Source organism: Vanessa atalanta, chromosome 21 (assembly GCF_905147765.1).
Source record: "Vanessa atalanta chromosome 21, ilVanAtal1.2, whole genome shotgun sequence".
NCBI lineage: Eukaryota > Metazoa > Arthropoda > Insecta > Lepidoptera > Nymphalidae > Vanessa > Vanessa atalanta.
The window spans coordinates 5,109,803-5,136,835 of NC_061891.1; the positions used below are offsets into that span (position 1 = coordinate 5,109,803).

The following is a 27,033-nucleotide window of genomic DNA, read 5'->3' on the forward strand; positions in this document are numbered from 1 at the left end:
ATAAAGTTGTTTTTTTAATAATCTTTAATGTAAATATATATTTTAAAAAGTAGATACTGACATTTTAATATGAAATTAGATTTCAAGTTTTCTTAAAAATATGGGAATTTTCAATCATTGACAACACTAGCTTAATATCATTCTACTCCTTCAATCATTAGTTCAATCCAGTACGTTTCATTACACGCGACAGCGAATGAGTAGAATTTGACAATATGGGATATATTTTTATTAAAATAAGATTTTACTTTCGTTGCTTTACATTGCATGCAATTTCAAAAAAACGAGTTGTATTTATTTGAATTAGAAAATAATAAAACAAAGCTCTATTTTTTATGTTAGCTCATTATTTGTGTAAGTCATAATAGAGTGTTCGCCCAGCTGGTTCTGTTGTCATTATTGACAATCAATTCACAAATTCATTCACCAGTCATTCATAAACGTAGAAGAAAGAAAATATCTTTGAATGGGCAGAGAAAATTAATAGTGTAAAATAATGATTTCTCGTTAAAATTTGCGTCTAATATTTTGCTATATACAAAAACTTCAATATGGTAACTATAATAAAGAATCAGCTGCTGAAACATCTATCGAGGTACGCTGTTGGACGTGTATTTTTATATATGAAAGAAATATATTAATCCAAACTCTAATTGAATAAAATAACAATGTGTTCACACTGTATATATTTAGAAACAAATATTACATTTAAATTATATAAAGTTTCACCTTCATTTACCCTTTTCAAATAACTATTAACTGTGTTTTTTATTCTACTTATAAATGTAGCAAAAAGTTTGTTTCAAAAAATCCTCAGGTTTAAAAATAAAAAAATGCAAGAATAATTCGAAATAATAGATGATACGAAAACTGAATTGAAGTATATATAACAGTAGTAAAATATAAGTAGTGCTTCATTTTCTCCAACTTTATAGTGATAGAATACTTCTCACATATTTATAAATAATTGTATATTAAATTTAGGTACACAAAGAATTTATCACCAGAGCAGATCTCTCTCTCAGCTCTAAGAGGGTCTGGCGAGCTGCAAGATCTAACACTAGATGAAGATTTGTTAACTGATTTGCTGGAACTTCCTGGCTGGGTGCGGTTGACCTCAGCGAGATGCAACCGAGCTTCATTCAGGATACAGTGGACCAAACTCAAAACAGTTCCTATTGTATTGGTGAGAAATCATTAATAATTAATTATATATAATATCCTTAGGATAAAAGCTATACCAATCAAACAAGGAGTAAATATGAACAAACGCTAGATTTACATATTCCATGAGATTAGCTAAGAGCTGTGCTATATTAATACAATAACGTTATACAAACAGTTCTTGATAGATATATCGTAATTAATATATTAACAACACCACAATTCTACTAATTTTTTTTATATTTATTTGAATTTTACTTTGAAAGTTAACAGATAACAACTCAGATGAATGAACCTGTAATATCATTGAGCATTCAAGATCTCGACCAATGATGATTATCATGTCACTGCAATGTCATAATTGTTTATTTATCTATTTACAATTTGAATAATCTATAAGCATTATTATAATAAAATATAATAACTGCAGTTCAATGAAATGAAATATGTTATCATACAATTTAATATTTTTATTAAATAGGCTTATAAATAAATTGATAATGTTTTAAATTTTCTGCAAATAAATAGATATGTATTGATAAAACATACTATATCTTATTAAACTTATCGTATTATAAGAAGTAGTGTGTCTTTACATGAAACATTTGTGATGAAATATTCAACGAGTCTAAATTTGTCATGACAATCAATATTTGCAGGTAACAATGAGTGAAGCACGCTCAATACACAATACAATAGTTGTTATGTTACAACAATCGCTAGTGTGATTGTGATATATAATACAAGTGTCTTATTTTTGTTATATAAATAATAAAATAGTTGTTTTTTTTCCATAAACTATTTACATAAACAATTTAAAAGTGTTTCAATAATATGGATCCAATTTAATAAATCTAATAATTAGTTATTTAAAATTTAATTAGCTTTTTAAAATAATAATCATTTTTACTAAAATATAATGAAGGTAAAGGAAAAGATATTGTTATGAGGAAAATATCATTGCTATATTTGTCATACTATACATAAAACTGTAGAATTTATTTATTTATTTAAATGCAATGATATCAGGTGCAGTTCAATATGAAAATAAAATTTTGTGCTTGATAGCCAGTTTAGAGAAAGTTTGACTTTTATAAAATTACACTAAGACCCATGGGGTGGTACCCACAATAAGTTCACTTAGATTTATTTCATTCTCCTGTGTTTTTTTCATGATTATGAAACATATTGTTGAGGTATAGGTGTGGATTGGAGGAATATTTTGTACACAATAAGGAAAAAATAGATAAAATATTCTAGTACTTAAACAATACTATGGTATAATAAGTACATGTTTGTACGGATTTGTTCAAGCCCACCTGAGTAGGTACCAGAGTGGACCAGTCCACTCTTTATAAATTCTACCTCCAAGAGGCAATTATTCTTCATGTTCCAGTTTTAAGGGCGAGTGAGCCATTGTCAATGACAGGACATTACATTACTTAGTTCCCAAAGTTAGTGACGCATTGGTAATGTAAGTAAGTGTTTAAAATTTGTTACGGTGACGATGTCTATAGGCGTCAGTGACCACTAAGAGCCATTTACACATCCACCTACGTTTTTAATTTAATAATACATCATGTTCATTAACTTACTCCTAATCAAACTATATGGGGCTGGCGTAGTATAAGCTGCGTAAAAATATTTCTGACTTTAACGACGGTCTTTGGGCCTGAAACAAAACCTACTTGTGAATGCTTTTCCCTTTTGGGTTTCGCGCTTCTAGATTGAATATGATCGATGTAAAACAACAAATGAACACCAACAGATAACATTGCATTCAATCAAATGGTTAGTTATAGACTGGTCATGTACGATACCTTTCATAAGAAAATGCTAATTTCTTATCTTTAAACTTCCATGTTATATATATTGTATGCTACGTAAACTATTCCGCGATAAGATATATTTCGTTCCACTTACAAATACGACGTTTAATTAATGCTAACGTTTGCCTACAGGTTTGTGCCATACTAAAGATTTATGCCATACTAAAGATTTATGCAAAAGTTAAACAATACCATGAAAATTAAACAGAAGTTGTGTTTAATTTAACCTAGTTAAGGTCAATTCATAGTAAATTTACAGCTGTTTCAAGTATGCGAGGTATTTTTGAATACTTATTTTATTACATTTTATATAAGTATTCTATTATTCTATTGATACAAACCATACTTTATAAGGATTGCGAATCGAAAAAAAAAATAGTAACAATAAAAAAAAATATTTATTCAAGTAGGCTCATAAAACACTCCGTCATGATACAATGTTAAATTAAATGTAAAGCTGCCACCGGTTCGGAAAGTAGATTGATTGAAAGAAGAAATGGCAAAAAACTCAGTAGTTACTCGTTTCCACCATTTTAATTACAGATTATCAATAAATTTATATACATATGTTCTGCCTAGAATATTAGATATCCTTGTATTGAGTAATATACCTTATTTATCGTTTTTTTTTAATTTAGCTTTAAATTTTTTAATAGGCCCAGTTAAAAATAACTGTAACATCTTATTATGGAAACAATAACCTTGCCCCAGGAACCAATTGAGTGTTGTTAGTTTACATTTCTTCCTAGTGTCTATAAACATATAGTCACCGTTTCATTAAAAAAATTTATATTACTGTAAATATACGAAAACGATTAAACTCATGTCATTTATATGAATGACCATAGTTTTAAAGTTTAGAATTTTTTCATATTTTTTTAAACGCATGCTCGTGATATTTTATAAGAATACACTGATAAAGATGTATTGGTCAAATGGCAAATCATACATATACAGACACTTATATATAAAAAAATATATACATAGAGAGGAGAAAACATTGATTGCAATATCCGTTAGTAAATAACGTAGGTATACAAAAGTTGATTCACTAATTATATGTACATTGAAACTCATGCTTGCATGTTTAGCATAAAGCGTTTAAAATTAGACGTTCGTGTTTGTAAGTAAAAGTATCAAGTATAAAGGGATTTTGTTGTTACAAATTATATTTTTTCATTAGTGCCAATATTTTACTGGTTATAACGCCATTGTCACGTAGAATAGAGAAAACACGAAGATTTATTATCGGAGTGTGTTCGAAACAAAATATTTCAAAGTGACACGACAAAAGCTGAATGGCGTGATACTTTTGGTGTTTTTTGTTGTAACGATTTCATAGACTTTTTTTTAATCGTGATTTCATAAAGCCAAGATGCTTTTTAGATCTTATGTTGAAAGAACTACCGATTCATAGTTGAAATAAGAATTTATGTTATATTTGGTATATTTTATTATTTTACCATCTAAGTATTAAACAAATACAGCGTTATTTACTGGATATACTTAGGCGATTGTACACCACAAAGAGAAAAAGAAAAAATAAAACACGGATTACAGCCTAAATGGAAGTAGCATACAATTTTGACGACCTTATTGCTACATAGCGATCTCTTCCAGGCAACCAACGGTGTGATAGGTGGTAGTCTTATAATAAATAAAATAACATTAATCTATTAGGTTTCTTACCTAAATACTTAATCTCGGCTATCAATCGTGAAGTGATTCTTAACATCTAATAGGAATCGGTACAACCGTAGAAAAATCTTTCTTATTTTCAGTTTCTTAAGGCTTTTGTGAAAAAAAGTATATCATAGTTGTATCATGTTCATTACCGTCTTTACCATAAGGGCACACGGAGCACGTGCCCAGGGTTCCCATTTTGAAGGGGCTCCGAAGAACCAACAATTTCTCTCACAGGTTCTATGAATATTTTTTGTACCACCAATTATTTCTACATGGTAGACGATTTTTTAAAATAAAAAAAAAGGTTTTTGTTAAATATTTTGCCAGATATTTAATTTAAGTAAATATCTAGCAAAGGGTCCCTGATTCATGTGTGCCCAAGGGCCCCAACATAGCTTGAGATGTGATCATGTTTGGATATATGTTCGCGTTAATTACTGCATAGGATCTACCTGGTTCCCTTTGTTACCAAGTCAACTAATGCGCGTATATAAGACGATGGAGTATAAGCCGCAATAATCAGCTTTTAAATAAATGACGTTGTTGATTCTATTAATAGATATAAAACCTTATTTAGAAGTCAAAGATGACGAGATTGTAAAGTCTTATATTCAAAATAGGTAACAATGAATACACCGTCGCCAAAGCAATGAGCTTAGAAAAGCGAACGGAACCCGTAGCGAGTTTTGAATAATGTATTTTAATCGTTATTTTAACGTTTTAAGTGGTAGTGCCACACTGCATACCTTCGGGTTGCAGCCGAATGGGCCGGCACGCCCGGGGAAGTACCACTCTCTCACATAAAATCGGCGTGAAGTGGTAGCTATGTTACCGCGTTTCGTCTGGTATGTGAGAGTCCCGGAGGCCCGATACCCCCCCCCCCCCCCTTAAACATGATGGTTGTGCAGAATTTGGTTACATTACCCCAGGAGGGTACCATCAGCGACTGCGGTGGAGAATCCCTCTCTGGGCATCCATGCTCAGGACATACACCACCTGAGCAGGGATGCCCAGGCTGCCCTCCGAATTCTGGGGGGGGCAATTTTGCGCTCGCCACTGTTCGGGGCAAGCGGAGCAGGCATCATAAGGCAACCCCTACCACCCTCACTGTGGACTTCTGCAACATAAGGGGACTCAACTCGAACTTGAACGCCGTCCACTTTCACCTTGAGACGGCGAAGCCGGCCTTGCTCTTTCTTACCGAGACTCAGATATCTTCTCCTGCCGATACGACTTTTCTTTCCTACCCCGGGTATAAATTGGAACATTCCTTTGTACCACGAGCTGGGGTGTGCGTTTACGTCAGAGATGATATCTGCTCTCGACGCCTCGGCAGCCTTGAAGGACAGGACCTATCAATTATCTGGCTGCGTGTAGATTGTGACGACCATCCGCGAATCTACGCTTGCCTTTATAGGTCCCATAGCGGTAATGCCGAAACCGACCGACTGGTTGAGCACGTCCAAATGGCTACAGATTCCGTACTGCAGCAGATCCCATCCGCAGAGATCGTTATTCTTGGCGATTTTAATGCCCACCATGCCGAATGGCTTGGATCGCGCACTACCGATCATGCGGGTAGATCTGTTCTCGACTTCGCTTTAGCATATGATTTGACACAACTAGTCCCCTCGCCAACGCGAATACCAGACGTGGAGGATCATACACCTTCCCTGTTGGACCTTCTGCTGACTTCCCATCCGGATGGCTACCAGGTTATCGTCGAACCCCCTCTGGGCTCGTCGGACCACTGTCTCGTCCGAAGTACAGTGCCGGTTGCGCGTTACTCACGACCTCGTTTCGTGGGCTGCCGCCGAGTGTGGCACTACAGGTCAGCAGATTGGGATGGGATGCGGTCCTTCTTTCAGCATCCTACCCATGGGGGCAGGTTTGTTTCTCGCCGGATGATCCGAGTGTTGTTGCTGACTCTGTTGCCGATGTGGTACTTCAGGGTATGGAACTATTCATTCCGTATTCTGCGGTCCCCATCGGTGGCAAGTCCCAGCCCTGGTTTGGTCGTTTCTGCAAAACGGCTTCACGCAGAAAATGGGAACGCTACCAAGACTGGGCTAACGCATCAGCGTCTCGTGATGTAAATACCAGCGCAATCAGAAAGGAATATAACTCTGCCTCTAGGTCCTTCAAAAACGTGATTGCTAAGGCGAAGACGGAGTACATTGGCAGAATTGGCGAGAGACTGGTGCGCCTCCCTTCAGGAACACGTGCGTTCTGGTCTCTCGCCAAGGCTGTCTTAGGGAATTTCTGTCAGCCTTCCTTACCATCTCTGCACAAGGACGGTGAGTCATTGGCCCATACAGCGAAGGAGAAGGCTGATCTTTTAGGCTCTCTCTTCGCAGCGAACTCGACTCTGGATGACCGAGGAAAGTCACCACCAACAATCCCGCGGTGTGATACCACGATGCCGGAGGTTAAATTCCGGCAAAGTGCAGTTCGTAAAGCACTTCTTTCCTTGGATATTCATAAGTCGAGTGGACCCGATGGCATCCCTCCAATCGTGCTACGGACTTGTGCTCCCGAGTTGGCGCCGGTCTTAACGCGTCTTTTCCGGCAATCCTATGCATTCGGCGTCGTCCCGAACTCCTGGAAGACTGCTTTGGTGCATCCGATCCCTAAAAAGGGCAACCGCTCAGACCCGTCCAATTATAGGCCTATAGCCATCACCTCCTTGTTCTCCAAGGTAATGGAGTCCATTATAAACTGCCAGCTCCTGCGGTACCTAGAGGAGTACCAGCTGATTAGCGACCGCCAGTACGGTTTCCGTCGGGGTCGCTCAGCCGGTGATCTTCTAGTTTACCTTACTCATAGATGGGCGGAAGCAGTTGAGAGCAAAGGGGAGGCATTAGCAGCCAGTCTGGACATAGCGAAGGCCTTCGATCGCGTGTGGCACAAAGCGCTTCTTTCGAAGCTTCCTTCCTATGGGCTTCCCGGAAAATTATGCAATTGGATTACCAGTTTTTTGGCAGATCGGAGCATCAAGGTCGTTGTCGACGGTGCATGCTCTGACTTAAAATTCGTCAATGCTGGTGTTCCACAAGGCTGCGTTCTATCACCCACTCTGTTTCTTCTGCATATCAATGACTTGTTGCAAATCAGTAACATTCATTGCTATGCAGACGACAGCACCGTAGACACCTCATACACCGGCCGTGCTAATATTTCTCGGGAAAACGTCGAAGAAAACCGGAACAAACTTGTATCTGAAATCGAGTCTTCGTTAAACAAAGTCTCGAACTGGGGTCGGCTAAACTTAGTTCACTTCAACCCCAAAAAGACGCAAGTTTGCGCGTTAACCGCTAAAAAAACACCATTTGTCGTATCTCCACGATTCGAGAACATTCCGTTAGCCGCTACAGCTAGTATCGGAATACTTGGCGTTGATGTTTCGAGTCTCGTTCAGTTCCGCGGTCAATTGGAAGGCAAAGCCAAATTGGCATCAAAAAAGCTTGGTGTGCTCAGCAAGGCAAGACAGTATTTCACGTCGGCCCATCGTCTAAGACTATACAAGGCGCAAATTCGGCCTCACATGGAATACTGCTCTCACCTCTGGGCGGGTGCTCCCCAGTACCAGCTCCTTCCATTTGACCGTATCCAACGTAGAGCGGCTCGAATTATCGACGATCAAGCCCTTTCCGATCTGCTTGATCCTTTGGCTTTGCGTAGAGATGTTGGATCGCTCTGCATCTTCTACAGAATTTATCACGGGGAATGTTCCGAGGAATTGTTCGAATTAATCCCGGCTGCTGAATTTCACCTTCGGACATCTCGTCAAAATTCCAAATATCACCCGCACCACCTAGATGTCCGAAAATCCACAACAGCGCGATTTTTAAGACATTTTCTGCCTCGCACAACCACTCTGTGGAACCAGCTTTCGCCGGCGGTTTTTCCGAACCGATACGACTTGGGAACCTTCAAGAAAAGAGCGTACTCTTTCCTGAAAGGCCGGCAACGCACCTGCAAGCCCCCCGGTGTTGCAGATGTCCATGGGCGGTGGTAGTCACTTTCCATCAGGTGAGCCTCCTGCTCGTTTGCCACCTTATGAAAAAAAAAAAAAAAAAAAAAAAAAAAGTTTTGTCAAAATCGTCCAGCCTTGATATTGCATTAATAGCCTGTACATTTCCCACAGCTGTGCTAAGGCCTCCTCTCCTTCTTTTTTTTTGAGGAGAATGTTTGGAGCGTATTCCTTATTCGGATTATAAAGTATTTTGAGTATTTAAATCAATCAAAGAAAGTAGATAATTAATAAACACGTTCCTAATAGGCAAAACGCATTATCTATTAATAGTCTATGTTCTCTATACTAATTTAGACAACAATGACGCTAAATGCGAAACGCCAATGCTCTCGCTCAGCCTTGATATCGCATAAAGTAATATCAAGGCCGTAATGTCAGAGCCGCGATGGCCCAGTGGTTAGAAAGTGTGCATCTTAATCGATGATTAAGGGTTCAAACCCAGGCAAGTACCACTGAATTTTCATGTGCTTAATTTGTGTTTATAATTCATCTCATGCTCGTTGGTGAAGGAAAACATAGTGAGGAAACCTGCATGTGTCTAATTTCAACGAAATTCTGCCACATGTGTATCGAAGCAGCGTGGTGAAATATGCTCCAAACCTTCACCTCCAAAGGGGGCCTCCCTTAGCCCAGCAGTGGGATATTTGCAGGCTGTTACCGTAATTTCAGTTCAGTTGTCAAAGATTTATCGAAGGCCATAGAATTTGTATTAAAAGTATAAACTAAGGTTTCACTGAAGTCTATGTTGTAGATGCGTGATGCGCGCTCGTCACTTGGCCGACACGGGCATATGGCCTCGTAACCATTCAGTATAGATGTAAAAATGGATAATAAATATTATTTTTAATAAAAAAAAAAATAAGAAAATATTTCCGTAAATAATTATTGTTTTACGTTCATCAACCAATCAAGACTTATTTATAATACTATAAATTTATTTAGGTTATTGTACATTTTTATTAAGTAAAATTTGTCGGCTGTTAGCTGGGAACTATTTAAACACGCACTGCACTTCGACACCGCTAAGTAGTTTAGAGTGATAAATACAGCGACAGTACCCTACTAGTAGAAAAGTTAAATATAAATACGAACGTGACATTAGACTAATAGTGCTTAGGAACAAATACATACATACAGAAAAAAATCTCATGATATACTTTATTCTAGTGGGCTCACAAGTACTTGTATCTTTATCTTACATAATTGAAAGTAAAGTTACTGCCATTTAGCTAAAGCTTTGAATTTGGTACTAATTGGGCTTATCAACTCTACCGCAAACATTACAGTTTATTTTTTATTAATGATTACAACGATTGAATATATTTGTATTAGTTATAAGTTAAGTACATTGAGTTGAAATAGAATACATCCTGTGTGTAATAAATAGAATAACCTAACCTTACCTTTTTTTTATCTGTATTTTTTTTATATATAAACAATTTTATATCGCTGTGTTATAATTATGTGTTTCCTTCGTTATTTTGGCATTTCTCTAGTTTAATTAATAACTTAAATAAAGTTATTAATTATTATCATACATTAAATACGACGTCAAAAATTTTATATTTAATAAATAGATAAGGTACAAATAATTGTATCCAGAAAAATGTATGCTTGGTTAATTCTATAATGTCATTTTTAAGAATAATTTATTTGTTTCAGAATCTAGACGAAGTGCACATAGCTCTAGAAGTATGTACAGAGCCTCGCGTCATGAACCCGGGCTCGGCTGGTGCCATGCCCATACCGGGAAAATACAGTTATATACACAAGGTATTATAAACAAACGTAATTTAAATTTTGAGATCGTAGTTTTTAGGTAAATGATTTTTCACTACAAACTCAATATCTCATTTTTGATTTTATTTAATAGTTATGTCGTCCGTCGATAGCAATGACGCCGACACCGATATTTAAACTTCAAAAGATTGTGTTCTTAAACATAAGTCAACCAACAAATTTTCTAGAATAAAAAAAAAATGTATTATCTTTTTGTTTTTTATTGAATATTTTAACAACGTAATATGTGTTTTAATGTTCATTTACATATGTTTCAATTTAAGGTAATAGATGGCATATCCGTGGCTGTGAATCAAGTTCAAATAGAGTTCAAATGTGACGCCTTCACCAGTAGTGTTCAGGTAAATTAGTTTTAGCACTATATTAAGAGTAATATCTTAACTGTTTTTATTATTTCTTTCTCCTTTATAAAGGGAGACTATATACTCGTGAAATTAAATTCAACTTAATATTAAAAAATATATATATTTACGTAAGAATTATTAACATTGAGGTCTTAACAATATGTTTTTTCTTAAAAAATATTTGTAATATGTTTTAAGATTATTTCATCTTATTTCCAATTGAAATTTATTTTAGCTTCTAGTGCTCTTTGTCAGAAAAAAAATAATGATCTTCTGACCTGAGCGCTGTCGTATTTTTTTTACTTCGAAAAGTTGTGACTCATAACGCAATGAATGGATTAGAAAAAAAATAGCTGTGTTAATGTAGCTATTGTTATTATATTAGGCAAATGTGATAATACCTCACTCGATGTATTAAATATAGGATGAATATCCTCATGGAAAATACCCCAACTATTAAATTAATATATCTAATTAGAAAATGTCTGTTACAAATGACTTGAGTTTCGATAGCGAGTAACGACATATCTTCTTAATAGGTTACGAATGTGCAAATAATCTAAAGAAAATCTTCTAAGCAGTAGCTAATATTGGCGTTGACGATTTAAAATAATAATATTCCAAACAATCTTCAATACCTTCCAAAGGCGATTATTTTATCATATAGAGAAATGAAAAAAATGCTGTCTGATCAATGAAGGAGTAGTCATAAGAAATTCTTGGTTAGATAAAGCCGAAGTTGCTTGTAAATGCAGATGTTTGTAAATGCAGGGTCAAACATATTGAAGTTGATTTATGTAACGCTGATTTTACGTACTATATTATGTACGCACCTTTCATTTAGGTGGTCATAATACAACGGTCATAATACTTTTCCCTTCAGATATCGAGGGTGACCGTGGAATCCAGAACACCAGAGGGCAGAAAGGGTGATCTAAGACTGACTAGAATCAAATCACCTGACACTGGCCAATTACTTATATTTAAGGTACTCAGTTTTATTACAAAATCATTTAATGTATATTTAATCTGCCTACAGTTATACTTTTGTTATAGTGATTATCGATGTAATGTATTTTTGTAGGAATTAGAATGGCAAAGCGCCCGAATAGAAGCGAAGGCCCACGGCGTTGCAGCAGCCAACCTCCCTCCTCTGCGGCTGCTACTTGGGAATACGCACTGTCGGATAGTTATTAAGAAACGGTTATCGGGTTAGTTCAACTTCTATTTAATACTATTTTAAAATGGCTGAGTAGCATACAATGTTCAGCCTAAACATGTCTAACAAGATGAAATTTTGCACACTAATCCCTCACGTAAGTGAGCACTATGGAAGGATTTTTCAAACTTTATTTCTTAAAGGGGCTTAATAGGGGGTTAAAGTTTGTATGGATATTCGTCAAATGTGATGTTTGAATTGATGATGAATATTGAATATCTGTATTTACGATTTCTTAAATAATTTAAAGACAGTTTTCTTAAAACTTCATCAGCACAAAGGTTGAAATTTTGGATGGAAATCCGGTATCTTTATGTTAGTAATATGGAAATCGCTGTTGAGGCATCTGCTGGTTATTAAAAATCCACCCCATAAGAAGGTTAAAGAGAGGATGAAAAATTTAATGAAAAGTAGTAATTTTTGATATTACAAATATTTTCTATATTATTGTTTGTGCTTGTCACTTGTAGCAGCAATTGCAAATTAGTCACCTAAGTAAGAGAGTGAACTTGGGGATAAAAGTTTGTATAAAAACTCTTCATAGGAATCGGAAATTGCTCCAACGCAGACTCTAATACTTAAAAAAATCGGCAGGTTTCTGAATTATGATTACAAAACGATATTCCATCAGGTACGAGGCTATTATATTCCATAAAAATAATTTTGTTAATTAACTACGGTATGTCTCACGGTTAACTGGTTAGCATACTTATTAAATACGCATTAGGAATATCGAAATCTCATCGAGTGCACTTTTGCATAGACATTGAAAAAGAGTAGTAGTAGTAGACAATTGAACGTATCTAAGTAATTCGATAATATAAGTGTATTTCTTCTGCAGACTGCGCCGTGCTGGGGTCTCGCCTGGTGCTTCGGCCGGAGCCGCTAGCGTGGGCGCTGACGGACGGCCAGCTGCGCGCCGCGCTCGCCTGCGCCGCCGCGCTCGCCGGGCCCGTCCGCCGCGCCACCGAGCAGGCCACGCGCACCAAGGCCGCGCACAAGGTGACGCTCGACGGACTGACACGCGGCGCGCTCGCCCGACGTGTCGGTGTCGAATATTATAATATAGATGAAGAACTCGTTACGTCGTTTACGGTGGATGGAACCGAGCCGCCACCTAGTAAGCGTTGTTCAAAGCGATGATATCATTTAAAAAAGGAACTTATACTGAAATTATGGGTTGATAGTATACAATTTACTTTCCTGTAACTTAACATTTCAATAAATAAATCGAAATCGAATGGCTGGTATTGTCAGTGAAACTTAATTTTAATATCATAATTTTCTTTCAGATCGAAGAACCCCTTGATCAGATCCATAGCCGTCCAACGTCTGGCGATAAAGACATATTAGCTCGTATGTTCGCGAAACATGACGTCAGAGAAACCTCCTACCATTTGCTTGCGCCGCGGATAGACCTGCACTTGTGTGACGATCCTGGACGTAAGTTTGTTCATGTAATCAGTACATATTCTCATCATTTCAATCAGTACATTACTCGAAATGCAACTCGAGGTAAAAAATAAAACTTTTTTTTTTTAATACACAGTGGGTAGATCAGAAATGCCGCAGCTAGCGAATGGCGGAGCGCTACAAGTGACTCTCGTCAGTATGCAAGCCGACTTGTTCCCTTACCATAAAGCTTCCAACGATAGACGGCACTGGCGAGGATATAGGTAATACCAACAATAAATACTCTTTTGTGAAATCAGGTATTATATTGTATGGTAATCTTTACTATTACAAAGATATTATTATGACTATATTATCCTCGAAATTCAGGGAAGCGGCCACCCCTCACAGTCAGTGGCTGTCACAAGCATTGTCTTCCTTCTGCACTACTCTGCTGGAAACCTTGGATCCTAGACCCATGACACCTAGTGCCAAGGTAAAGTAATATAGATATAAAGATAAGTATAATATAGATAAGTATAACTATAGGTAAAGACTTTCGAATATAATACGTAGAAAATATATTTTCCCACGAATGCACTACGTTTTTTCCAAGATAGCAGCAAACACCCACACGGAGTGATAAGATTTTATTTTTACTATACAACTTTCCCTGCCTCTAAAGTCTGAATTTGAGGTAATATTGAGGTCCTGATACTTTTTCTTACCGAATATAAAATCTAAATTAATCCTAAAAAGTCTAGTCGTCGGGCACACCGAACCGGTCACACCTAATCAGCAAAAATATACGAATTATTGAATATTCTTGCATTTTTCGCGGCCTGCCGACGTGGACCTGTCGGGGTGCAGACGAGCCAGAGCGAGCGCGGCGACGAGCCCGTGGGCAACGGCGTCCCGCCGCGCGCGCCCGCCGCGCCCGCGCCGCCCACGCCCCCCGCGCAGGCCTCGGCCGGTGAGTTCTCGATTCTTCGTTCAAAAAACAACCATTCAAAAACATATATCTAAATTAGTAACTCCAGCACTGTTCACTTTTATCATGATCGTGAGGAAGTAAAATGGTATACTTAGTGAAAATATTTTTTTGCCATTGTTAATGTACCCGTGCGTATTTTTATTCAATGATAACATGTTTTGTCCGTGTCGTAGTTTACAATTAAATATTTTTTATTGTCTTTGACAATTTTACATGAATAAGACATTATTGTTGCTTTAGCATCACCCACTAGAACGAGAATACTCCAGCAGCTCGGCAAGTTGATGACTACTTGTCTCATACTCAGGATAGACGATTTCACCGTTTATAAGGTAATTTTTTTTTTTTATAATTTAAGTTAACCTTCATAATACATGATTGCGTATTATATTGTTTGTCATCATGGTCAAGAACGGACGAGTATTCGTACATTGTACGAACGTAGGGATATTTAAATCAGAACTTGTCTTGACCTTGAATTATTGGTTAACGTGTGTGTGTATACCTTTAAATTGATAAATCGTAAAATTATCGTTTTTTTATTTTTAAATATTAATTAGCATAAATATTTATAATAGTAGACTATATTTTAAATCATAGACAATACAATAGACTATTTACAAGATACAAATTTCCTTATGTAGGTATCGACAGGATCCAAGTCACGTGAAGCGCCGCGGCCCTTGGTGAGCGCGGAAAAAGCCACCTTACCGGGCGACGCTGGCCTGCTGCACGCTGAACTCACATTTTTCTACTACCCTGGGGATGTTTGTTTTCCCGGTAAACATAAGTTTTAGTAGATATATTTATTTCGCTTGTTGTTAAATCACCCCGTTTCATGGACTAAATTATACTATATTTAATAGCAATTCTTTAACACCTTTCGAAGTACATCGTTTCAATCTCAATCGTTAAATCGTTTAACTTTAAACGACCTGCGTTCAAGTGCCGTCCCCGAAGCTGTACGTGCAGCTGAGCCCGGTGCGCGTGTCGGTGGACGTGCCCAGCCTGCTGTGGCTGGCCGCCTTCCTGCCGCACGTGGGCGCCGCCGTCACCGACCACGCACCGGCCGACGACTCCGCCGCCTACATCGACGTGCGCACCGAGGCCATCATGCCCAAGGTGCGCTGCCGTTACGCCTTATCTGTGCTGAACGAACGAACCTACTCAAGTTCGAAAACGAATGAGGCTCTGGTTTCTAGATTGTTCTAGAAGCTGGTCCCGAGCACGTGTCGCAGCAACGAGATCGACCCAAGGAGCTTCACATATGTACAGCGAGGGCGACGTTTACTAATGTTCGAGAATCACCCAGAGCCAGTGAGTATTATTCGAATTTACTTATTTTATAGAAAATCCCTTTTTGTCTCTGGTTGGGCGTTTGGTTGTCTATTGATTTTGTACATACAAATATGATTTGTTTTTGATATTATAGACACGGCCGGTACGAGAGCAGATCTGGCGTCTATAATAGCTGCAATACGAAGGACGACGCTCCTTCGAGGACAATTCCCTTGTTCGTCCGACGACATCGACCCTTTGCATGAACAATTTTTGTTGCATGCCGATAGTAAGTGCTATTCACGTTTATTTCTCAAAACTTACTACAATGTTTTTAAAAATCTATTGTCGAAGACATTAATCTCGAATATATAGCTTAATTTTTTTTTTCAAGTAATGTTGATGCATTCATAAATCCTATATTCATTTTATTTGCTCAGAAAACGATGGTATTGTAGAAATTATGGACTACGTTCCTCAAATGGTTAACGCAGAGCCAACAGACACCACATATAAATCTATTTTTTAGAAAATCGTAATAATAATTAAACTAATAATTTTCGTGTGCGAATAGATCAATTAAAAAGTCACGTTTTAGTATTCAAGCTGAGAGCATTAAAAGCAGAAAGCGATAGGCAATAAGTAGACGTACACTCGTCCTGTGCGCGCCCGCAGACCTGGACGACGTGGAGCGCGGCGCGGGCGCGGCGGCGGAGCGCACGTGGCGCGAGAGCCGGCGCGTGTGGTGCGCGCGCGTGGAGCCGCTGTGGGCCGACTTCTGCGGCGCGCGCGCCACCGCCTGCAAGCCCTCGCCGCTGCTGGACGCCACGCCGCTCACCGCCTGGGTACGCCCGCCACTCGTTCCCATGAGTCCCTTTATTCGCCTCGATTTTGGTGCTCGTCTCGTGTCGGTCTTGTAATAAGCTTCCGGTTTTCTAGGTGTGCTTCGAGGAGGGGTTCTCTCGGATCTGGGTGATAGGCCGGACGTGCGGATTGAGTGGGATCCAGCTCAATCATTACCAGCTCCTGTTCCTTCTGCGACAGATGGAACGTATCAGTGAGCTGACGGCGTGGCTGGCTCACCAGGCTAGCAGGATGCCGGAAGCTGACCAGGGGTACGAATAATGTTTGATCTAGTAGACTAGTTTAGGTTATTTTAGTTACGCAGTATTGCGTAAGTAGTATGTTTGACGTAGAGCTCTTGGGCTAATTTCTCGTAACCAAATCTGATTATAAAAATATATCACTTGAACGAATGGCAAACCAATATTTACAGTTTATTTCTCACATAAAATGACAAATGTTAGATAAAAGCTGAATAGAGCCTATTCCGATCGAAAAGGAATAAAGATAAACAAAGCTTGGATTTACGTATTCCATGCAATTTGCTAATATCTGAGCTATATTGTGCACTACAATCGTTCCCTCATCGATATAACTCTTTATATAATACAACACTTAATGACTTGTATCACCTTTAATTTGACTTCCAGATTTCCGATTATCATTATCATCGACATTAAAAGCGTCATTTTTTCATTTTAATTTTTCTTTGCGTTAACCCATAATGAATATCATACATTATTCAAGCTCTCGCCAATGTTCACACATCAATTGAATATGCAATAAATTTGTATTTTTATTGGTTAGATTAATTTCCACATTTTTTTCTTGTATAGAGACAGACTGAAAAATTATTAGGTGAATGATCAATGATAGCCATTGCCCATAGACATTAGCTCTAGAATGTCTATCGTGTCTGTAGTTACTCCGGCTTAACAAACACAAACACAACAAAAATTAGTATTGCCATTTGCCGGTTGAGGGCCTTGTATAAAGCCTTACCACATTTTTGATGGCTTATTAAAATGTTAAAACAAGTAGTTCCATATATTTATATATTGAATTAAGACAAAAGATAGAAATATTGTGCTAGATGACATTTGCATGAAATAAGTTTCCCAAGGTTTAATAAGAGATAAAAGTAAATGGAATTTAGAAACACGTCATCCATGTCATCATATTACTGAAATAAACGCATCCATAAATACTGATTCCAAATGTTTAACAAGATTTGTCTCTGTTTTTCAGGTCGTTGGTAGTCGGTCTTGTAGTTCCAGCAGTAGAGGTGACACTGGTTTTACCAACTAATTGTCCGGGACAAGAGTCTTCCAGGGATCTAGATAGTGTACCGCTAGATTCATCCAGCCTCAATGATATGAAATTAGGTAATGACTTACCAAATATTTGAATTATTGAATATTAACTAAAATTATCATACCTTGTATAATGGTAAAAGGTGGTTTCGGTCGAAGGGTAATTTCCGTAACGAGATATAATTTATTTTTTTTTTGTCGATATTACTGTTTCAAACATGGAATCTAAATATTATTCTTATGTCCGTAATTACGCTCACTTACCTTTTATAACAGGTCTATTGAAGTATATATTTTAATGTCAGATATTTCCATGCACAGGGTCGGAAGCAACAATGGCTCCCTCTATGCTGGACCGAGACAGCGGCGTGTTAGCCACACAGGGTACCATTGAAGTGTGCACCGCTCAGCCTCTGCCCGCTGACGAGATACAGCCGCCTAGCCCTGGATTGAATTTTAGTGGTATGCTAGCTCTGCACAGCTAAATGTATAGAAAATATGAAATTTGAAGACTAAATAAATTGATCTTTTAATGCAATAAAGAGGAGATAACAACGTCCCATACGTGGTGACCGCCGATCTCACACACCGTCAAAGTACTATTCACGAAAATATCATGTTATCTCAATAATATCGTACCTCCAATATAGATATACCTAATAATTGGAGGTACCCGTGGCGTAAGTGTTGAGTGGCATGGCGTGGCTCAGGTTTCTCGTCGATGCGGCGCGGGCTGACGTCGCTGGTGACGTCACTGGACAGCGCGCTGACGCGCGACGACGCGCGCAGCGACGCCGCGTCCACGGCCAGCTCCGACAGCGAGCGCTACGTCGTGGTGGGGCTGGCGGCCGAGTCGCCCGACGACGCCGACGTCGCCTTCAGGTGCGCCCTCCCGCGTTCCTCGCTAGACCACATAGGCCTAGGACTACGGACCTTATTATTGGTCAAGATTATATCGAAGCAAGGTTTACATTTTACCAAAATCGACCCCAACACTTTTTTGATATCTTTCAATATTGCTCGTAGGTACAGTTTTGTTTCGCTTAAATTTTGATTCTGGACAATTATTTGTTGTATTATTTTTATAAAATTAGAACATATATACTGTATCCCGACCATAGCAATAAAAAAAGACCAAATAAACAACATTTGACAGTAAATTGACGCGATGTCATTGGTCGAGAGCATGATTAATCTATGATATTCACTATGGATTTGCGAAAAAATGGCGTTTTGAACGTCGACGAAACTGCTATCGGAATTTTGGAAGTAAAATTAATGCAATAGTGTTGTATTATAAATAAAGATATATTAATCATAAACTCTTAGTAGTGCACAATATAGCTGAGTTATTAGCAAATCGCGCGAAGTACGTAAACCTAAGGTTCGTTTAACTTTTTTCCTACTTACATTGAAATAGGCTATATGTTTATATGCTTCTCACAGGGAATTCGAACACGGACGGTTATCGAGTGGTGTGGAGGTGGCGTCGGAGGTGGTAGAGCGCTCGTCGTCCCCCAGCGACCACTCCATCACCAGTTCCTGCAAGCGACGTGACATGGTGAGTGCGTGATATTGTAACCAACATCGAAGTCGGTTTCATTATAGAACCGCATTGTGCAGAAATGTACCAAACCCACCGAAAGCGAAAATTAATCTTATGAAAATGAAAATAAATATTATGTCTTTGAAAGAAAATGTAAAGCATTATAAAAATGGTTTTCTCTTTTAAATCTTATCAACATTCATTATCATTTCTTCTGTGCTTATTTCTTTCGTTACGTGTGTCTGAAAATGTAAGCAACAGAAAAATATCCTTAAATAATTTTTCTTTTGGTCAAGATATCGACGTGCACATTGCGCTTGAACAACATATACCTCGTGCAGCAAAGCGCGAACGCTAAGTCCTGCATGCGGTTTGTGGCAGATGACCTCAAGACTGACGAGTGCTCTTCCATACCCTGGGATGAGTTCCAGGTATGACCTTCTAAGATCTCCATATATAATGAAATTAATATTGCAACTAATGCACATGACTTCTTAAAATTCGAAGAAAAAGCTTATTATAAATTTATACTAGTATTGCATTATTTAAATAGTTGAATTAAACTTACTTAAAAGAGTTAAGATTTCTATTTAACTTTGTAATCATTTATCAGAGGCATGTTATACATTTAATTAACTAATTTATATGCACAGGAATATACATTTATTTTAAATAAAATTATTATCATTACAGTAAAAAATTCAAAGACGCTGTAGAAATTTTTGATATACCTAGTTTTCGGATATTCAACTAAATTAAATTTGATGTCATCAATTCAAACACCATTCATGCTAGAACCAGACACATATCTCCTTAACATACTCGCCACAAAATATCACAGATGAGCTAACTTATCTAACAAACATTTTTCCACCTTTTCTCAATGGCAGATATCATTAAAAAAATACTCGTAGCATGAAATCACCTTTTTGATTCTATGTCGTCATTTATCGTTCATCAATTTTGAATAAGGCTATACCATAAATATTTAAAATGAGAAGGACTCAAGTTTTAAGTCACAAGTATATTTTTTATATAATGATATAATACTAATCATCCATCTAAACATATGAAATTATCTTATTAAAGTATTAATAATACTTAAGTAAAATCATTATGGTAGAGGTTTATTAATTGCATGATCACATTAATTCCTATGAACTCATTATTCGTTCCCCTCACGATCAAAAGTCGCTGTTGTTCTAAATCGAAAAGATATTATGGAATGCATTCTTTTCTAACTATGTTGTCTATGTGTGTTTTTTTTTCTCTATGGCAACTCCCGCCCGCTCGGCTATCGTGAGAAAGATTCGACTCAAGGTATTTAAGCGATCAGCTGATCAGACAGATCGTTACTGTTTCATGACACAGTAGTGGTATCATTATGTTAAACCAATTAGATGTAGAGGTTATGTGTCGTAGCCAAGGGGGTTTTGTCTGTGTAAATGTAAATTAGGAGGATATTGCAGTCTCTATGTCAATCTTTTTTTTTAAATTTTTAATAAAATAAATTCGAGTACTCGCCATCCATAAATTACGTAACACTATTTTTCATAATTTATTGCTACAGATAACATTTGGCAGAATCAATATGTAGCAAAACTAGATATGCAGTTTTAAATTAAATTATTTATTCAAATGTCGCTTTCGCATGTGTGGATGAGTCAGTGTATTCGATTTTTAAATGGGAAATCAAATTATTCAATCTCCCCCTTATTATACCAGGTAGACTGTCTTAAATGTGGGACGAAGCGTAATTAATGAATGGTATGATTTGTAACATTTCTGTTGACATTACTGCAATATCTTGACACAAGCTTCATAGTATATCGTACTTTACGATTATTTAAAAAAGCGTTTAGTTTGCATGAAATATATACAATAATTTGTGCACCTCAGATTATAGTATTTGAACTACTATTGATTGATCAATCAGTTTATGTATTCATAATTCTCAAAATCAATTGGTAACATATATATATTTGAAAGCAATATTCTGCAGATGTTCAGGGATAATTGACGTTAAGATTCATTCGCCTTTTTTAATACTGGATTGGCATACTAACTATATATCATGATAGTAATTCTCAAAATTTTAATGAAGTAAGTAAATTGACATAAAAAACACGTTAGTTTTTTTAGTGATTTTTGCATTAATTCGTGTGCCAGAAGTTGCTGAATACATTTTTGAGTAAAATCTAAACGAAATTTTCCAAATTGACAAGTCATTTAAAATATAATCGTATTACTGCTGAAACGCAAAAAGGGATATGTTAAACAAAACAACCAACAAAGCCACAGAATTTTAATAAATCTTTACTCTTATTCTTCAAGTTTAAGTTACTGTAAATGTTACAAAGCTTGTTAATCTCTTTTTCATTTCACCTCATTGTAGTTTATCAGATTTGTCCATTTGATGTATTAAATTAAATCAGAGTTTTGTGTAAATAAATTTATTGTATGAAATGTAAACAAAGTGACGTCACCGTTATCTTTGTTTAAATATTGTACGCATTATATTTAATTGTAGTATTTGTATTTTGCTGGTGTTTCGATGAACGATTTTTTTATTTTATGATTTTTTTTAAGTAACTACACTTACTGTTATTTAAATTTGTAATTAATTAAATAATAAATGATATTGATAAGGAAATATAACAAATCTAAATACAATGAGATACATATGCCAATTAACATCCATATAATATATAGATCAAGAAATTATAGTAAAAAATCGATGTCTTACAATGATACGACATGCTGAATGTTTTGTGTTATACTATGTAGACAAGCTTAATTAACGCTGTTATACACGTACATATTTTGCAACTGTCAAGCTTGATAAATTATTGCCTCAGCTTCCGCACCCAAAAGATCGAATCGAATCTTAAAAATCCTTTGTTCAAGTTTATGCGTTTTGCCAAAAAGAGGAGTTTTATAATTTATTTAACGCATATTAAGCTTTTAAGAGTCTAGGTTTAATTTCACTTCAAATAAAAAACGCACTGTGCTCTTTATCTGTAAGCATAGATTTTTTTCGTAAAGGCGATCGAAGCTTTTATTTATTTCAATGGCTTATTTAAATAAAAACACAGCTTTCGCATGGTTTCTGTACACGTAGATATTCGACCGGCAATCGTAAACACAAACAAATCATTACTAACAAACTGAATCACATTACCCATTATTGTATTTCGTTTGAACATTGTTACTAACATATATAATTATGACGAGTTATATAATTATGCTTGTTGCATGCATTTACGTATTACAAGTCACAAAGTCGCTGCATTTGATGCCTAATCATCCAACAGAATAAGTTTTCCATGCGCGCCCGGGCATGGTCGGAGCCAACGACGGGTGATGACGAACTGCGACCCCGCGAAACGCCGCGCGTCGCTGCGAGGCTACTGCGCACTGAACTGCCGAGAGCTGTCAATGAAATGGTAATTGCTAATGATTATTTTCTAATGTGGTTTTTTGATAGGTAACTTTTCGCACGGTTTTATTCGCCCCGTCTGAGTGCATACCGCTCACTCAAAAATTATTAAGTATAGCATAAAAATACCCTGCATTGTTGTGTTGAAGTTTGAAATTTCATCGGATATATATTCTTAGATCCAATAGTTGATGAGGTATTGTTTTGTATTTTGAAAATGATATTTCGATTCAATTTCGCTAATTGATTTTTTCTATATACGATACAAATATACAAATATATTCATCAATCTATTATGAATTTGCATTTTTTGCATATTTATAAAAATAAAATATTCTCTTAACCCTTGCAGTTAACTTTGGTAAAATTTAAAAATGTCTATGTTTTTATTTATATATAAAATATACTGTTACTAATAAAAACCTTACTTTGAAAAACAGGGTGAGCCCGTAGGGCTTGCTCCGTACGAGGAAATACTGGAAGCGCGCATCAGAGATTTGAGCATCGCTCTCAACATGAGCACGGCCCTGGCGCTGTCGGAGTTTATCGAGGACGAGGTGGTGATACCGCCCATGCCTCTGGAGGTAAACTTTCTGATGTTGAACTTGCTGTATTTTTATTTAATAGTATTTTTACTTTATAACATTAAATTCAAATATAAATTATATCCAAGTATCCGTTTATAACCTCTTTGAAATTGTTATTTGTCAAGTGTATCGTCTTAATGATAATTAAAACAATTATCAATAAGTAATTAGTAGATCTTCGTTTATTCAACTCCCCTGTTATTGTTGAGTCAAATCTTACAACTTGTCTCACACAAATCAGCTGTAATCAAGCACACGTCATTCACGTCATCATTTTGGTGATGGTATTGATATAGATTATTAGAATAAAGTTTATTAATTTTAACATCGAGGTGAAATTAATATAGATTTAGAAAAGTTTTTTTTTTTTATATCACTTAGTAAATGCTTAAGTAAAGTTATATATGAGGACATGTTTTAATTCAACACATGATAAAATGAATAAGCAGACAAAATTAGGATTTTTAATTTTTACGAACGAATAATACATACTTATTATCAGTGTTATATGTAGAAAATCGATCTTTCCAGGTGCTAATAGAAAACGTTAAATTACATCTAGTCGAAGACAGACCGACTCGCTCCATATCTTCGCCGCCGCCACAACCTTTAGACCTGGATCTAACCACTCTACGATTGAACCGAGACACTTCAGGCGTTGTCCACCTCGGACCCACCGTCTCTTCGAGAACTGTCTCCCCGAGCAGTCCACCTCCGGAACTGCAGATGGCTATGGAGGAGATACAAAGATTGAACGAGGAAAATGAGGATTTGAGGAAAAGGTTGGCCACGTTGAATAGGATAGCTGAGGATAATCGAGATTTGCGGGCGTAAGTAGTTTTCGATCTGTATTCGTTTGCAAACAGTTAACGAGCGCTTAAGAAAGCCTATTATTACCATTTACTGATATCCCCAATCGACAGTTCCACATCGCAAAGTATAAGCCAGTGATTTGTCAAGGATACGAGCTCACTTCCCAGTTTTATTTATGGCTTTTATAAGAGCCGAGTAATGAGGTATTCGGTATACCTCCAATATCTTTCGGGGCGTTAGTTTTGGAGCCAACCCAAAAGCGAAAGCTCCCATGAAGTATAACGTGAGGCAGGCGCTCGGCCGCAAAAGTACTAATCGATTTCCTCGAGCTAAACCCGAACCGAGCGAATGACGATTCCGACGGACCGTTTCCAGCAAGGTGGAGGAGGCGGGTGCGCTGCGGCAGTGCGCGCACGCCGCGCAGCAGGAGGCGGCGCGTCTGCTGGCCGACAAGCACGAGCTGCTGGACGCCGTGCGCCTGCTGCAGGTGCGCCGCATTCCAACTGATTCGATGCAGTCGTTGGTCGTGAGCAGACGGGCAGAGCTACTTGGGCATTTGTAATATTAGTGGAGATAGGACTAGTTGTAGAGTTTGACGTAATTTATCTCATTTAGGAAATTATTTCGAAACATGGGCAAGACGAAAAATGAGATTATCGAATATTGTGTGTCGTTCCATCGTCCATAACAAATGACTATAGAAAAACTTTTTGTATGCACTTTTAAAACGGTAAGAAATGAATGATATCTTAAGTTTGATCAGTCGGGTGAGTATATTTTACATTGTATTAATAATTAATTGTAATCGTTATATTTATTAAATATTAGATTAAAACTTAGAGAAATTATACTATATTCACACTAGACTAGACTATAAAAAGTATGTTGCGCATAGATCGTAATGTCAGAACAGTTACTAGTAAGATAAACACATAGCTCGTGAAATGTATGAATGCACAAGTAATGCCGACAACTTCCAGGAGCAGCTGTCGGGGCCGTGCCGCGGGAAGAGATAGCGCTCCCGCGGCGGCGCTCAGGCCTGCCTCGACTGCGCCGCCTGCACCGCCTGCTGCGGACAGCGACTGTAGTAGTCGACTGTCGTGAGACTGCCGAGGATTCGATGTTGCCAACCTTATTAAATTGCCCTCAAACATCCCGCTTGACCTTATCCCATTCTTTGGGATTGACGCAGTGACTTATAAAACTGCATGAAAAATATTTAATAGATTGACGTAAACCATCCCTGAAAGTTTTTACGATAGCCAACAGTTGGCATGTGGTGGCGCTATTCTATTGCCGGAAACGACACGGAGAACACCTAAGAAAAATAACAATTTAAAGAAAAACTTAATAGACTTGCTCCGTAAATGACGAACGTCTGGCTGTCGATGATCAACAGTATTCAGACATCATGATAACGTAACATGATATTATATTACAAATTTAAATCTAAGAGATCAAAGTGTAGCAATAATATATAATTCAGCCCCAATTATACTGATAAATACGAGAGCTTCCGGGAGAGAATAACTTTTGTTACTGCGAACGGGTCTTTTAAAATGGCCATATAATAGTTTTGTAGAAATTAATAACATATCGAGATCTCATTTTTCATGGTTCTACATTGTATTGTGATAACGAATGATTCCAAAAGGAATAGTCGTCTTCCAGTGAACCTTTCAAATATCACAGATAATTTCATAGTTATTCTTCATGTAGAACAACTAACAATGGTTTTTAAGACAGCTTTGTAGATTGTTTTTTATATTTACTATATCGCGACTTCGTTCATTTATAGGCTGCTAATGAAATATCATGTTTATGACAAAGTTTAATTTTAAATTAGAGTTTCTATAGTATGTGATTTCTATATATTTTTCATGATGATATTTTTATTTTATTTATACCATTTATTTGATTAAACCGAGCAACAAAACAAGTACTACAGTTCGATTACAAAAAGTGTGCTTCTGAATTTTAATTAATTTGAATCGTTTTCTTTTTTTATGGTTATAATATATCCGAGTTAAATCAAAGTGTTGCAAGAAAAAAAAACATTAAGTTTTTTGAAAATATTTTAAAACCACATAATTATTTATAATTATATAAAAAGTTGTAAAATAAACACATAATATATTTATGATTTAAAAAAAAATATACCATAAAAGAAACAAAGTTTAGATGAAATAAAATATTCGCATCGTTTAAAACATTCATTTCTTTTAAAAACTTTCATTTATTCATAATTCATTCTTATAGTTTAAATAAATGGCCAACAAAAGAAAATGTGGTACTTAAAATAGCATTTATTATATCAATTAGTTTGTATAACACACAAGGTATGCAGCTTTTTAATAATTTATTTTGATCTGTATTATTTAATATAAAAACAGAGCCTGTGTTTTTGTAACTGACTGTACAAAGCAGCTATAAAATAATAATGGTAATTGTTTTTGAAATTAACACTAAAATAGTTTGGTTTTTGTTCCTAAATTAAAAGGTTTTATCATATCTATAATAAAGTAAAGTAATTTGTAAAATTTTAAATTTGATTTTATATTAAATATTTAGTGTTCTGTATGTTGCAAACGTGTTCCCATTATTGTCACGAAAATCTTTCAAAACAAAAAAAGTGCAAAGGGCTACCAGTCATGTCCAATATAATATATTTTTATACCAATAAAATAAAATAATCGTGTGATAAATATTTTTGTATTTAGTTATCCAAATCGAAACTTAATTCAAATGTC

At 36.6% G+C, this 27,033-nt stretch overlaps 1 protein-coding gene across 2 annotated transcripts; it reads left to right on the forward strand.

The window, feature by feature from the left end:
- Nucleotides 1–444: 444 nt before the first annotated feature.
- LOC125072306 (UHRF1-binding protein 1-like) lies at nucleotides 445–26,396 on the forward strand. 2 transcript variants are annotated; one of them, XM_047682882.1, is made up of 29 exons: nucleotides 445–595; nucleotides 985–1,186; nucleotides 10,378–10,488; nucleotides 10,779–10,856; nucleotides 11,743–11,847; nucleotides 11,944–12,070; nucleotides 12,920–13,080; nucleotides 13,371–13,521; nucleotides 13,628–13,754; nucleotides 13,861–13,966; nucleotides 14,341–14,443; nucleotides 14,705–14,796; nucleotides 15,109–15,244; nucleotides 15,411–15,586; nucleotides 15,667–15,781; nucleotides 15,897–16,031; nucleotides 16,418–16,587; nucleotides 16,682–16,857; nucleotides 17,834–17,970; nucleotides 18,220–18,360; nucleotides 18,609–18,780; nucleotides 19,345–19,459; nucleotides 19,741–19,875; nucleotides 20,753–20,764; nucleotides 22,759–22,890; nucleotides 23,324–23,467; nucleotides 24,002–24,300; nucleotides 24,659–24,770; nucleotides 25,264–26,396. In XM_047682882.1, exons 1-29 carry the CDS (start codon nucleotides 552–554, stop codon nucleotides 25,297–25,299), a joined length of 3,750 nt encoding a protein of 1,249 aa, XP_047538838.1. In that variant the 5' UTR covers nucleotides 445–551; the 3' UTR covers nucleotides 25,300–26,396. The 2 variants fall into 2 exon arrangements, with proteins under 2 accessions (XP_047538838.1, XP_047538840.1); XM_047682884.1 differs by lacking the exon at nucleotides 20,753–20,764.
- The last annotated feature ends 637 nt before the right edge of the window (nucleotides 26,397–27,033 follow it).